Source organism: Typopeltis vanoorti, chromosome 19 (assembly GCF_054136105.1).
Source record: "Typopeltis vanoorti isolate ZY-2024b chromosome 19, IOZ_Tvanoo_1.0, whole genome shotgun sequence".
NCBI lineage: Eukaryota > Metazoa > Arthropoda > Arachnida > Uropygi > Thelyphonidae > Typopeltis > Typopeltis vanoorti.
In genome coordinates this window covers 103,361,627-103,378,043 of record NC_143567.1, presented here as the reverse complement: position 1 = coordinate 103,378,043, position 16,417 = coordinate 103,361,627, and the positions used below count along the sequence as shown (strand labels likewise).

Here is a 16,417-nt window from a genome sequence, read left to right as displayed (position 1 = left end):
AGATCTTATTCTTCAATGCTTAAATACTATTATCACAACTTGTCTCTATTCAATGAGATAATTCAATTCTTTTATACATCAACTTAGTTCAAATACTCATAACAAACATAAAACATTAGGCATCAGACATCCAGCTGTCAATTTTACATTCTTCCGAATAATTGAAAATGGTTCACACAGTTCAATGTTCCAGAATTTTACAGTAATTATTCTTAAGGTAGAATTCTCTAATTCTCTCTTAGTCAACAAACACTTAATTTAATTATGAGGAGGTTATCATTTCAAGGGGTAAACACTTTAAATCTCCTTACTTCGGCTATTTTTAGTACAACGCCACAGTTAATGTTAAGATATATCAGGCGGAGCTAACTCTTATTTCTTCAGGCTGAAATATAAAAAAAGACTGCTCTTACCGGGTTACACCTTTTACAAATTGGATTCACTACAGGCACACTTAAAACTGTAGTTAACTATTACTTTGAAGTAACACTATTCAAAAGAAATCTTCACTATAATAACTGAAATATTAAACATAGAACTCTTGACGCACTCGTTTTAGGTAATGTATTTATTCCTTATTTTCTTCTACGCATTAAATTCAGCTTTGCACTATTCTTCCTCAAAACAATTGAAATCCGTCGTCATTTTAGAATTCCGTAGAAATATTCTGAATTGCCTATTATTTTCCCGGTCCTTTCTTAATCTATTTATGTCATTTCCCAAATTCCCTTACTGACACCCGTTACTTCACTCCTTGCTGTCCTAAACGCTTCTCCTTTCTTTACTTTCGTTTTCCAATTAAAATCGTTCATTCTTCCCGCCAAAATCCGGTTCTAGCCAGTTCAGCTTACATCTACTGGCTTCATTCCATATCACAGCCGTTCACGTTCTAAACACGCGCTGACTAAAACGAGCTCCGTTTCTCCTTCAGCAGCCAATCAAATTCAATCAGAAGAATTACATAAAATCACTCTTACGCATAAACAAAATAAAAGGATATTTTACAATTTATATAATATACATTTAAATATGATAAATACTAATTCTTATAATATATTTGCACAGTTCTTATAATATTAACACAGGAATAAATAAAATAAATTGAATGACATTTTAACACAGAGTTCTTTCATTACTAATACATATCTCAAAATTATATAATTAAACAATAATAAACAAACTCAAAGTAATTATATGAATAATAATTTACAGTCAATCTCTTGCTTGTTTTACAAGTCTTGCTTAAGTTATGTCAAGACTTGTGTTAAATGTGAATGAAGAGTTATAATTGTATTATGTTAATTGTGAATGAAGAGTTATAATTCCCAAATATCTTCATTCACAATTTAACACTACTGAGCCCTACAGATGAAGGAACAGATCTCATGTTCCTGGTTCATATACGGAAATTTTCGATAGCTGCAGTGACTAAAATAGGTATTAAACTAAAAATAAAATATTAGATGGTATCCGAACTCAAATAAGAATTGAAATAGGAAGACAAGATGGATATGAATATATGAAGGAAAAACAGAAGTATCTGAGTACTGTAAATATGAAATTACAGATAAATCACTGTAATGTAATGTTTAAAAGTACATACATATTAGTATGTAATTTTAAACTTATTAAAATAAACAAGCTTTAAAACAGACTTTTTTATTTGATAAAACTGACGATAGTTGTACCGTGCCTGATTTTGTAAAAATGAAAAAAAAAATCATCTAACGGATTTCATTCCCAAATCGAGTACATGGGTCTCCTTTAGCCATAACAGCTGGATGGCCAGTCTCTACTGAGCCGTCAGGAATGTGATAGCTGAAACCATATCTGTGTGATTTCAGAGACATCAGAAAAGAAAGTACGGTAGACATCTTGTGGTCCTAAAAACTATATATTATTGTCTGAAGTGGTGTAAGTTCTACGGTCGATTTTCTTGGGTTGCACGATTAAGAAAACTAAGTTTCCGGGAGAAAAATCTTACTTGCTCGTACCAAAAATCGACTAACTCAAGAACCGGATGAAGTAAAAGATCTAAAAAGTTTTTCTTTTCGTCGAACAAAATAAAACTTATAACGATATTTCTTTTAGTGGTCTAGCAAGGGGAATTAAGCGACATCTCCACTAGCTGCACGCAAAGCAACTGCTCGAGTTTGTTTTCCCACCAAAACACATTATCGATTGGGTATAGGAACGTGTCTAAACAAGTTAATTCTTGTGTAGATAATATTATGGCTCAAATTTGAGAATGGATATTGTATCAGTCCATATATTCTGTGAAATATCGAAGAACTTGTAAATTTTTTGCCGTATGAAAGCATTCAATTGGGTGTCCACCAAACAGAAAGTGGATCATCATGGCAAAGCTATTTTCATGGTGAATGGCGAAAGATATTCAACCCAGGATTCCTGGGCACCAAGACCCATTAGGAAACGCAGGGGCACAGAGGCATGCACGTATATTCTTGCACACTTCTTTATTTTTGGGCAGTTTCTTTAAAGGGATGATATGATTTCTTCCAGGTATATCCAGTGCCAAATTGCCTATTTTTAGGACTAGCATCTCTCCCTCTGTTTCTCGGATTATCGTAAATAGATGTGAACAAGCAAATCTTCAAAACGGACTGACATTGCTAGTTTAATTAAATTTTAATTTTGTAAATAACAATCAAGAACTGAGGTTGGATGAGTAAAAATTAAAAATAAAATAAAATAAACCAAATAAAATAATTATTAAATTTAATTTTAGCATTGCATTTTATATCTAATAATGATAATTGAATTACTCAGTTATTTAGCTAGTCAGTCAGTAACACAGTTATTGAATGGCTAGTTAAATATCTGTTTTCAATAATCGATTAACAAAAGTTCAAACAAATATCTCTAACATCTTCAACGTCATGGGAAACGGTCAGTTTTATTGTGCTCATTTATCTTCAAAGAACTCGGTTGTATACCCCGCCCATCCAGCAATGGACAAGTAATATCTGACCAAATCGACTTTTCAGTTTAAAAAAAATAATAATAATAACGAACTCGTGTTTAGAATTATAAACAGTTGAACAACTGTATCCATTATTACACTCTGTATCAATTCGCTTGTGTATTAGATGTATTGGAGAACTTGTTTTACGAAATCGTTTGTCTTTCCTTTCTGTCATGGATTAGCCAGTTGCACCAAGTGGTGTATCAGGCGCGTGTAGAGAAGCCCAACACACATAAAAAGATAGCATAGAATGAACACAGCTCATTCTCCCAATGTTGAAGCACGTTTTAACTATTTGCAAGACACCTTCCTGTTATTAATTGAGTATCCAAATTCATTCGACCAAAGCCTCCTTGTTAAAACAGTAGTCCAAGATTGTAATTCGCATTTCTGGCCGATACTTTAAAGAATATTCTAATTACGTTTTCTCTTTCGAACTCTGAGGAACCAAAAGAGGAGAAAGACGCTGTAGATAATTTCTTTCTTTCCAACAAAAAAGATCAATTTTTCTCCTTAACAACTGTCACTTGCCAGTGCGGGCATAGTGCGGAATCAATATCCGTAATACCATCCGATTTTCGAACGACATGTCTACTTTCTAGTTTTAGTCTTGCGTGATAGCGCCCAAAGGCCCTTATCGAAATTTTATGCACCATATACAACTAGGAAAGAAGACGCTACCACTTGCTTGAATATCAGCTCGCGACATCCCTGCTAGGCATTTGTTTATCAGTAATAACATCCCCAGCTTCCTATGTAACTCGCGCCTCATTTGATACTACTAACTGCATGCAAAATCTCAACCACAAAGAATAAAATGGTTTAAGACGGGGCATTTGTTCTGGCTTCACTTGGTCTAGAAATAATGGGAAATGCATTCAACTTTGTTTCTTTGTCTTCGGTGTTAATTAATCGACCACTCTATTAGGATAATCCCTTTGTTTTATTTTTTATTCATCTCAAATATTATTGGTTGGTTTTGTTGCTATTTATTTAGTTATTAGGACTAAATTAAGCAATCATATTTTAATATGTTATGTTCGGATTTAGAATAATTTCTAAATTGTTTGTAATTTTTTTTTTTTATATTTTCGTGTAAATGTTAACAACAGCTATTGGATCTCCTAAGGGAGGTCTGATTATTCTTGCAACGAAAACAGATTGTGTATTATTTGCATTGACCCATAATTTTTTTTCATGTATAACATATGATTTCTATGTCCCACTCATGGTAGTCCCGTAGAAAGAAAAATATCAAACAAATCAAATTATAATCATCACACAAAATACAACATAACACAAAAAAGTTAACTACAAAATCATTAGCCATAAAAGATAAATGAAATGGAATATGGATGAATCGAAATAATTACAAAGACGTCTGTGTTGCCCCTAAGTCTAAGCTTCTATAAATACTGGAGCCTTTTTTATAAAATTCGAAATAATAGATATAAACGTCTGTTTATGTATGTTATTTTTAATTAATCAATTTATTCATAGTTCAGTCGATAGTAAAGCATTTCTGTATATAATGACGTCCTACTTCATCACAGCAGTTTAAAACCCAAAGTCCTTTTTAGTATTTGAAATCCTTAAGAAAATTCATTTAGTCATTTCAGTTTATGGGACCATTTACAGAGGCCCAAAGGACCAAGGGTGTCAAAATTATACAAGGTCATAACTGCGATCAGAGGAAAGAGAATTAAATATATTTCGGTGCTTTAAAAGGATCCACACAGGAAGATATCTACTGAGCGATGAATGGATGTCCTCTAATTGAAGGCTTTTTGTATTGAAAGCATGTGTACAGGTTTTGCTAATATGTTTCTCTTCGAATGGAGGCTTAGCGTTATAACAATTGATGGCATCCCCAATTGAACACAATGGGCTGGGCCCTAGATTGTGGATCTCCGGTAGTCCATATGATCTTGCTGTTCCATTCTGTCTTTATTTCGTGCTAAGGTCAGTGGCCTATCATTTCCTAGTAACTTGGCTTCTTCTAAGCTTTAACTTTGAATACTTTCGTTTTAAAACAATCAGATTCCCTCGTGTGCTTCTTAAGCCAACACGTTTACAGAGACCATGTTGTCACTTTACAACGTCAAGGCCTTAAACTTGGAATTATCAAAATATTCGACTCCAGAGCAAAAGCTAATTTCGTCCTCAGGACCAGCACTTCTCTCCTGACATCACATCATTTGAATTTAAGGGATATAGCAGCAAACCTCTTAACAAACTTCTTTAAAAGAACAAGAACCTTTTTCCCCAAAAAAACCAAATTATATGTTCGCGAAATTCTTTACACCAGAGGCGCAACAGAGGATTAGGGCAGTCCACAGCACTAAAAGTTTCTATATTTGTGTAGTAGATTTAAAAACCCTCAGGTTCTTCTCTACTTTTCAGGCATCCATTTCCAAACTAACAATTTACAGTGTCAGTGTGATATCCAGTATTTTGAACAGACAGAACGGACTACCTTAGTCTAAAAAAAGAACTTATGATACGGTCAATCGAAAACTGAATTAGCTCAATATGCTTTGGATAAAAATCACTTCATTAGGCCGAAGAAAGCCAAGTTACTGCATAAATCTCACTTCAAATCACACGATTCTTGGAAGCGGCTAAAGTCGTAGAGAACCTCGATAACTGAAACAGACCTGGGTACTCAATATTTTGGCACACCTCCTTATCTTCCCCTGTCAACCGTAATTAAATAAGATCGCCACAAGTTTCAAATTTCTCATCTCAGCTTCGCGCACTTGACCTCCATCATTTAACTTTGACTTTATTATGTGTGTTTGTCTTTCGAGTACCTGGATAATGCTAACTTTCGCTGGCCAAACGTCTGCAAAAGTATATTATTATTTATTTTCATTCCTGTTTTATGTAATATTTCTTCCAGAAACTTGAACATGGGTGATTTAGTTTTTTTCCCTCAAAAACTTAAGTCCCAGCTTTTATAATGGCTTAGAGAAGAAATGACTTCATTTTAAATGGCTGAATTTCCAGTATCCTGCGATGCTCAACGAATACCCTCGGGAAACAACTAAAACAAATACTTGCTGATGAAATCCCAAACAACAACTACAAGAAAAGCAATAAAGCCAACTAACCGTTATCAGAAATCCCAAATGTCAGCGCTATAAAACACAGACTTCTAAATTTCAAGTTGGAACACGATGAACATGCGCAAAGCAATCATCGAATTGATCAAAAGAAAGTGTAAACATTGGCCTACATGATTTCATTATCACAAATCTTTAAGAGGAAAACAAAAACTAGGAACTGATTTAGTAAGATTTCAACAATAAATTCAAACGAAACAAAAGAGAACAAACAACACAAACAATCTGAACTGGTCTCACTGATGTAATCAATTTACTCAAAGAAACCCATGATTTTCTTTTTTTAACTTTAATCCTAGACACATTCGAACTATTAACCATTTATCTATATTTCTAATATAATTTTATTAGTTTATCATTTATTCTTTTTATTAGTATTTCTTATATAAAACCTGTAAAAAACTCAAAACCTGAAATAATGTAATTATTTGAAACTACACCACCACCAGGTGTCGCAGTGATGCATAAATATTGTTGAGGAAAAGCAAGTTATAAAATATTCATTATTGTCGTTTTCATTAGGAAATATTGTTGATATGAAATAATTCGATTTTTCTTGTGTCAGAGTTGAATTTTAACATTTATAAAATTTATTTTATTTATTTATTTATTTTAAAAAATATCATTGTTAAAAATAATGATAATGAAAATAATATTCAGCAATTTCGTTTGTAAACACTCTACCATTATTTGAAATAAATTAGGTATCTAAGGAACAATATATTTCTTTTGATTCATGTTGAAGTTTCTGCAATGAAACTACGTAGAAACAGTAATGAAAATAAATAATTTGCTAGGTAAATTAAATAATTAACACCTGACGTTTCGTCATCTGAAGCTAGCATTATCAGTAGCACTATCGAAGGCACACACTCAGCTAAGACAAATTAAAATGAGCAAGGACATTCACGTGTTTGGAGGACAACAGTGGCCCTCTCTGCAGTAATATTCTGTAATTACTTGAAGTGTGGATAGGAAGGTACCCCAACATTTATGTATCAAGACACCACTATTCTATTTTACTGCGCTGAGTTTTGTAGCACATAATCCGTTTTCTGGAAATGGCTCATGTGCCAAAAGACCCAGAGTATTACAATCGCAGTTTAAATTAACAACTACAACCTAGCATACTACAATCCCTGTTTAAATTATGGAGATCTGCATACTCTGTGTACAAGATTAGCTTTCTTCCATCTGATAAAATGGTCTTCATCCCAGACATGTTGTGCTAGTCCACGTTTTTGTTGTCAAACTGAATATATTTTTATGTTATTTTCTTCTTTGCATGGTGGTCCATCCTGTCTGGATCCCACATTTAGCGGAATACTGTAAAAGGAGAGCGAATCCTGGTGGTCCTTGAACTGTCTGCAGAAGGTGGAGACTTTGCCTAAAGTTTGTAGACTGTTCTGATTTTGTGTGGTTTTAGGAGCGAACCCAGTTTATCTGTTGCATGTTTAATTCAGGATTAGGTAGGGATATCGTCTATATGTAGTCAAGTTTGGGATAGGGATTTATTGTCCTTTTTTAAGAATAGTAAGGGGTTTTTGTTGTAGCTTTGTTCAAATTATGCAAGTATAGCCTTTTATTTCAGATAACTGAAGGCTCTGAGGACGAATTTGCTCTCCCTTGGAAGCTAAAGTTTGAAAACTCCAAGTTTTTGGTCAGGATGATGATGTGGCATGTCAGTATCTGCCTTTGTGAGTGCGTATGGGTGTTGGGTGGGGGATGCTTATGATTGAATTAACTGAACTGAAGAGTGTGTGGTCAATAGTGTTTCTGATAATGAAACCTTGAGCTAGCAAAACAGTTGTAAATATTTAATTTAGTTAGTAAATTATTTACTTCCGATCTTATTTGCATGTAGTTTTATTCCTTCAACATGAATCACTACAACAGCTAAGGGAATCCGAATTTGGAAATATATTTCTTTAAACAATATATTAAATATATAGTCAAGCAGAATGCGTATTAATAGAACAGTGTTTCTATTAACTGTGGATTAAATATTTGATGTGCAGCAATGCATTAAACCAGTCAATGTGAAAAGCAAATAGAGATAACTTTTCTTTATGTGTAGAATAAAAGGATTATTAGCCTGGTTTCAAGAGTTCACTTTATAGCTAATTACAGCTTTAGTTACCATCAAATGATAAATTAAAATCTTTGTGTGTACAACAATGAGCATGATGAGGCTCGCCAAAGTTTTGCATCTACGCTGTCGGTGACTTTAAAGCAAAAATGCGGCATTAAAATTTGCACAAATTCTTTAACTCGCGCAGTATACACCTCTGTCGAACACGAAAAGTATGGCAATTATGGGATAGAAGCGTTTATCTCACGGGAACTTGGGTCTCTAGAGAGAGAGTGAATTTAATATTAAATCCATGCAGGAAAGGGTATAATGAGAATGCTTTTTACGGACTCCGTTGGGTACAGCGCAATGGCTGCTTCATTTATTCTTGGCCAGTCCAATCACCAAGAGGAGAACGCATGAACAAGGCCTTCAAGAGCTGAAGCAGGTTCTTAAAATAACTTGCTCATTAAAGTGCTGCCTGGCAGATATTAATCCTCCCATTAAAGCAGTTTAATCTTACAAGGCACTTCAACCATTGCAATGACGTCACAAATCTTTATCCGGTGATAGGACTATGAACCGACCCCATTAGAGAAGTGAAAAAAAAAAACTTATTGTCAATCTGCTAGAGGCGGTATGCATATCCTTGTGATTGTATCTCACCTACAACACATAGCGGAAAGAAGAAACTAGTTTCATTCGTTGTCATAGCAACTAACAAACTGTTGTTTGCTCTGGCTTCCAAGCCCTTTAGGCTTCAGAAGTAAATGGTTGCATCTATGATGTTATATGAATACATAGACATATACAGCTACTGTTTGCGCTATCTAGTATTCAATAAAATTTGCATATGAAAAACTAAAATCGGTAGTGCGTGTGAATTGAAACATGAGTTCTTTTTTCTTATAGGATCGAGTCCTGGATCTAAGAGCAATACACTTCCTCTTCCCAAGTCCTCCCGTCTATCAGCGATTCACTCATCATCATCTGGAGAGCGTCCTCCATCCCGAGGGGAGAAAGATAGAGAGAGTAAGCTGTTGCTACAGAGGGCATCAGTAGAGAGCGGTGATTCTCGGATTTATCTTACGTCATCGGAGGTAAGCAATATTATGTCTGAGTTAGGAACGCATTATGTAAAGAAAGATGTTATGTTTTAAGAATTTTACGAAAATTTTAATTTTTTTAGAAAATTTGAATCATCTTTTTTAGAAATTTTATGATTTTGAGAAAATTTTCATGATGTTTTTGGAAAATTTCATAATTGTTTGCAAAATTTCATGAAAAAAATTACAATTACTATTACTGATGACGAAGAATGGGATTATATTTTGCCAACTGCAATCAGTAACCAGATAACTATACAAGAACATTTTCATGATTTTTGATAATTTTTCATGAGATTTAAGGAAAATTTTGCATGATTTTTGGATCAATTTTTCATGAATTTTGGAAACAAATTTCATAATTTTTGCAAAATTTCATGAAAAAAATTACAATTACTATTATTGATGACGAAGAATGGGATTATATTTTGTCAACTGCAATCAGTAACCATATAGCTATACAAGAACATTTTCATGATGTTTTGAGAATTTTTCATGATCTTTTTGGGAAATTTTCATGATTTTTGATAAATTTTTCATGAGATTTAGGGAAAAGTTTTCGTGATTTTTGGAAACAAATTCATAATTATTTGTAAAATTCATGAAAAAAAATTACAATTATTATGATTGATGAAGAATGGGATTATATTTTGTCAAACTGCAACCAGTAACCAGATAGTTATACAAGAAGAACATATACCAGTACTCAGGTTAGACTATTTCTTATTAAAATAAGAAATGAGCCCATTTAGCGTGACTGGGTTAATATATTTTTTTCATTCCTTCGCTTCAGACTTATCTTGCTTTCTTTCAGAATGGAAATATTTCTGAGTTATGATGCACACACCATCATTTATTCCACCTTATCTTGCTGTCCGCGACTTATGAACAACCATTACTCTTAAGATGGTAATACTGCTGAGACATAATTACACCTATCGCAACTCGAAGAAAGAGGAGCAAAATGAGGATATCAGCTATATTAAAAGAGAAAAGAAGGAAAGAGTGAGACTGACATTTTATTTTCTTAATCCACAAACATGTTTTCTTAATAAAGATAGGGAACATCGGTTAGCAGTGACTAAAACCAACAATAGATTCATTGGAAATCCAGTTTCGACACATTTCTCGATCAATAACTTCTCTTAAATTCTATTAGAACTTACTACGCCATTGAATTTTTTATTATCTTTCGTTGGTCAGACAGACCAATCCCATTAGTTAAACTGTGAATTGGAGAAAATAGTCGATATTTGAAAAATTTCATTCTCTCCATTGTCCTTAACATTAATTTCGAAATGAACTTTAAATAATAAAAAAACCAACATAGCAAATTCACTATGTAAGTTCCAATTATTCGAGTATTGATACATTAAAAAATGAAATTTTACAATGAATCATTTTTGGCCAATGAAATGTACCGAGCTCTTATACATTGTTGACGTCATCGTTACCGATATTGTTTAACTAATGATCTTCTTTTATACGTTCTTATTGTTGAAATCTTGTCAATATCAGAACATATTTTAAATCCTTGTCAAAATATGCATAACAGAATGACTTCGGCTGGTTGCATTTTGATAAAATTTCCTCTTTGGGATTTTGTTTGAAATTTGTAATTTATCGAGTGAAAAGTTTTTTGTGATTTATGGAGTATGTGCAACAGTTATAAACAAACACTGAACGCGGTATAACAGGATAATTTTTCATGTTGTTTATTAAAGTAAATTCTGGCTATCTGATAGATATTATTTATCTACAAAGGCTCGATACTTGCAACCAATAAAGGCGTTCGTTCACTGCGCCATCTAACGATCATAATGCTTACTTTTGTTTATTTTTCTTTTTACTAACTGGAAGTTAATGAAGGAAATGACATTTTACATCATAATATCGCTCTTCTATCTCTTCCGGTTTAATTTTCTTTAGCACCGTTTCTCCATTTTCCTAATTTTGCGTCGTAGGGGGGAAAATCAACCAACTATAGCGATAAGAAGGGTCATTTGCATATTTCTTATTAGCTCCGCTCAAGTGGACTGCTAATGGGTCTCCTGGTCGTATTTCATGAACGCTACATCCTCCAGGGAGTAATCATAACTTTGCAACGTAAATTTTATCCTCGAAACCATTAGATGTTTCGCTAACACACAAATTATGAGCAACAATATTCCCTAACTTAAACATATAAATAAATTTCAGATTTAGTTGCTGTTTTCCTAAGTAGCATGCACTTGGAAATGTAGATGATAAACGCGAAAGGGTTAACTAATTTAAAGAAAGACTTCACATCCAACAAACACTCCTCTACCAGCTAATGACACGCTTAATATTCTACTAATAAAGCAACAATTAAACTGTTTAGACTGTGGACTTAATCACTCTTTGGCACGCTATTCAGGGCCACCCCTCATGTTTCGGGTAGTGATAACGACCAATTATCCCTGGTAAAGGCGTCTTTTCATAAATTAAGAAGCAACTCTTGGATCGTATGTGCTAATGTGCTATCTCGGTTCTATGTCGGCCATGTCAAGCAGTTGATGGATGACATGCGGAACTACCCGATGTGTGTATGGCATTCATTAGCATGTTTTTTTTTGTTTGTTTGTTTTGTTGTTGTTTAAAATTGTGAAGTAGCACTCTTTGATATTTGCTTATCATTACGTGGTTGCTATGGTTACTTTAGTGAGCTAGGCATGCCTTCGGCTTCTCACTGTCAAAGTCTTTCAAAGTACAGACGTTGGTTCCAAATTCAAATACGTTGTTTGAATTTCGAGCTATGTAAATGTTGCCATTATCCTCATTTTTGCATTTAATTGTCTGGTTACTGAATTCTTTACTTTAGTAAAGTAAGACGCAATTCATATATGACTTTTTAACTTCTTTCTTTATTTTAATCACATGACTAAATGTTATAATTCCTTGTCTCGCGCTTTGTGTGTGTGTGTGTGTGTGTGTGTGTGTGTGTGTGTGTGTGTGTGTGTGTGTGTGTGTGTGTGAAATTTACCGAATCAGCGGAGAATGCAAACGAATGAAGGACATAAAGAACTGAAAGAAGGGAGGATAGAGTGGAATTTGTATATACTTCAAGATTTTAGTTAAGTGTGCCTTACCTGATCGTTTTCTTGTAGCAAACTCAGCATTTCTTAGGACAAAGCGTAATTGGCTGAGTTCAACGATATTCAAAAGCAAACTGTTCTCGATATTATCTTCTTTTTGTCTCATGGTCAGATAAAGAGCTTCCGTGTCATCCTTTCTTGCACGTTAGAACTCTCTCTCTCTCTCTCTCTCTTTATCTATCACCATGACCCAACAAGGTAATACTTTATTAATGCACTACAGTGTCGGAGGAGCCTCCGTAGCTCAGTCAGTATAGACGAAACCCTTTGGTCGGAAAGACTTGGGCTCGATTCACGTCAGTGACATGAGGAACTTTGATCAGGTCTCTTTCGACTAAAGGTGAGTTAACCGATCTCCTACGGAGGTGGTGGTTTTTCTCCCCGTAACTCGTGTTTTTCATCCCTCAAAACAGGCGAACCGGTCCCGTGAACACACATGGCTACAGTCATAAATAAACTTACGGCAAGGAAGGCAACGGGAACTACCTTGCTCATAATGATCTCCCTAGTGTGGTAGCATATAGTTATCCCCACCAGCCGTATGGCTGAGGAAATAGGATGGGATAGATCGTGTTGGGTCATGGTAGTGCTTTATTAAACTTCACGTATGTAATGTGAAGTCCGGAGTTCGGAAGGGTTGCCATAGTAACCGTAAGTTTTACTTACGGTTCTATAACACTCCGCGTATCAACTGATAACCAACTGCAATTAAAAGAAAAGAAAATCTAGAACAATATATGTCTTCCTGATTTCTTTGTTTAAATTTACAACGGAATTTTTAATGAAAAATAATTACCTCTCTTCCACTAATAATAAACAATACTAAAAGAAATATTAGTATTAATAGTATTCTTTATCAGTCGCTCTATATAATGAAAGTTTCGTTTGCTTTTGTGATGAAGATGGATGTATTGTCATTATTCAATGTTTCTACGAAAGCAATATATTCTGATTGGCTTACCAGATGGCAGCGTAGTCGATCTCTTACTACCATATGTCGGAAAGAACGAAATTGTAAGCAGCCAGTATCTCAGTGATCAGAGGATCACTTGTACTCCATCCAAAAACACTATTGTCTTTTGAATACGATACAAATATGAAGATGGAGTTTTTAGGTGTGTTTTTTTTTTCCCTAGGATTTATTGTATTACGTACTCTGGACTAGTAAAGAAACAAAATGTTTTCGGATGCGGATTTTTGCAAATGTAAAGATCAATACGTTAGGATGAGGCACTAGTAAAAAAAAAAAATATTATTCATATACAACTTCATTGGTGCATAATAAATTGGGAAGAAATTCAGTTTTCAAAAATTAAGATAAAAATAAATAAAAAATATAAAATATAAATTAAATTAAATTATACTGTAAATAAAACATTATTTATAGTACAGCAATCCCTCGATTAATGCGCCCCCGATTAGTGCATTTTCGAGAACGCATTAGGCGCATTAATCGAGGGATTGCTGTACAATCCTTTTGTTTGCTTTCCTAACAAGTCTACAGAAAAAGCTTCTTAAATGTTCATCAAAGAGAAACATGAGTGTTCAGAGTCCTTTTTTAAATTCACATTATTGGGGGATTGTATGATACAAGAAGGAAAATACGTGTGAAGTATTTTAAAATATTTGAAATAAATTAAAAAAAATTAAATTTTTGAAAATTATTTTAAAAATTTAAAGCAAATCTCTCATGGAGGAGGAGAAAGATCTTTCTCGTAGGAGGAAGAGATTCGTCCATCACCATCAATTCTTGATATGTACTTTAAAACGGTGTACGGAAAGGATTCTGAAATCCCCCCCCCCCCCCAAAAAAAATGAATTCATTTAAGAAAGTCCCCTTGATGAGGCCCATTTTAAGAAAGTGCAAAGAAGAACGTGGAAGATCCCAATTGTATTTTTGAATATCATCTTTAAATTACGTTTGTTTTCCAAGGACGGTTTTAAATTTATGATTGAAGATCACCAACAGAAATTTTGGCTAACCACGCTACATGGTGGAATATTTAAAAAAAAAAAAAAAAAAAAAAAAAAAAAAAGAAATCTTCAACCCCTCTTCGGGAAAAAACTTAAAACAAAAAGAGAAGAGTCATCAAATTTAGAAGAATGAGGTAAGTAGTTAGTGGCGCCACCTACCACATCGACCGGTTTCTTGGGTTATTGATTGTCCGTGCTCAGTTTTATGGGTCTCTATCATTTCCTACAAGTGCAGCTGGTGTCTCGGCGAAGAAAGGTCGTCACTGTCATCAGTTAACGAGTTGTGCCAGCGTCTAACGACTCACGCGCTTTATCACCACCCCAACAACTGATGGGAATTATGGGGATTCTTCGAGAGTGCTGGAAGGAGAACGCACAAAAATACGTCAAAAAATCGCTGTGTGCTCCATTTTTCAGGGCCTCACATGAGCGTGCGTGCGTGCGTGTGCTGGGATACATTTTAATATTCGGGAGGGAGGAAGTGGAAGAGATGAAGAGAGCTTCCAGGGGATCAGTGTCCACAGTTCCTCCTGAAAGCGTACACCTTAAGATTCATTAAGCTTCGTTTATATGGGTTACGCGTCAGTTGATGGCAAAGGATAACTGCACTCATTATCCATTGTTTTCCCTTCCCCACGGTTCGACAAAGAAATTAATTCTCCCTAAGTTCCCTTTCAGACTGCTGTTATTCTTTGGAATTACTGCCGTAGCAGAAGCGAGGGAATGAGGCCGGTGTATGATGTCAGTTAACCATGTGTGTGTGCTCTGACTGGAGTGGCTATTTTGGGAGATGAAAAGTTACTTGGAAGAAAAATCCTCCTACCTCTCTATGAAATTGGCCAGCTCATCTTCAGTTAACAATTTATTATAACAGTCTCTAACCTTCTAGGCGAGATTTCAACCCAAGTCTTTTCAAACTTAAGAGAAAATTTCGCTACGTCTCCGCTGATGAATTCCGGGAGAAGGCACGAATTTCCCTTACCAGTATCCAGGCTGAATCTCTAACATAAACGATTACTGTTTTCTCTGTGAAAACAAACGCATTCTTAGATGGATTGGTCTAGTGTTATTGAGCATTCATCTAGTTCTCCTCGAACGTCCGGGTGTACGCATATAGCAACTAGTACTAAGGGATGTTAGCAATGCCATTCCCACTATTTCAGGCATAACTTAGCATGAACTTTTAATGATGATGCCAGAAAGGTGGTGTGAACCATAAACGGAGTTTGACAGGATACGCATTTTTTTTACTCTCTTTCCCGCGTCATTTTCCTTTCAGATTCCAATCCCATCCAGAACGTAAATTGTCTTCATATGGACTTTTCATCTGAATGTGAGTCATTTGTCTCATACGGAGGTGGCAGGATTTTCCTCTCCGAAACTGCAAGCATAAAAAGCATAAAACACGCAAGCATAGTTATTATTGTACGGGCACCTTCAAGGAGTCCGAGGACTCATTTCGGGAGACCAAAATACTGAACACAATCTATCATACATCTCCTTGAACTCATTAACAGACAAAGCACTCACAACTGATTATGGCAACCCACTCCACTCATTCACATCTCTCCAAGCAAAATATCTAGTCCTCATACCCTTACTGACCACACCTTTATTCAACTTCTAGGGATAACCCCCTTGTTCTGGTCCCTCTAGCCAAGTGCTGAAACATTTCCCTTGCATCAATCCTATAAACCCTTTAAGCAATTTAAATGTATCATATCCCCTTTTTTATCTCCTGTCAACCAACTTCGGCAATCCACACACCTTCAATCTCTCCTCATAGGGAACATTCCAGAGGCCACTCACCATTTGGTCACTCGCCTCTGAATCCTCTCCACTGCTTCCTTATCCCCAAGAAACCCAGGGGACCAGACTTGAGCACAGTAATCCAGTTAGTGAGGTTATCAAGGCTTTATAAAGAGCAATGACAACTTCCTTACCTCTACTTGTTAATGTGTTCTTCAATAGCCAATTAATCTTATATGCAACCTTATCAATATGTCCTCTAAACTTTAACTGTCTGTCTACCACTACCC

At 34.9% G+C, this 16,417-nt stretch overlaps 1 protein-coding gene across 1 annotated transcript in view; it reads left to right on the top strand.

The window, feature by feature from the left end:
* Positions 1–16,417, top strand: part of LOC150096409 (protein still life, isoform SIF type 1-like) — a 479,324-nt gene that overhangs the window by 74,061 nt on the left and 388,846 nt on the right. Inside the window, exon 7 of the mRNA XM_090409055.1 lies at positions 9,095–9,282. Within this exon, the coding sequence (XP_090265181.1) occupies positions 9,095–9,282 (188 nt within the window). The remainder of the gene's footprint in view (positions 1–9,094; positions 9,283–16,417) is intronic.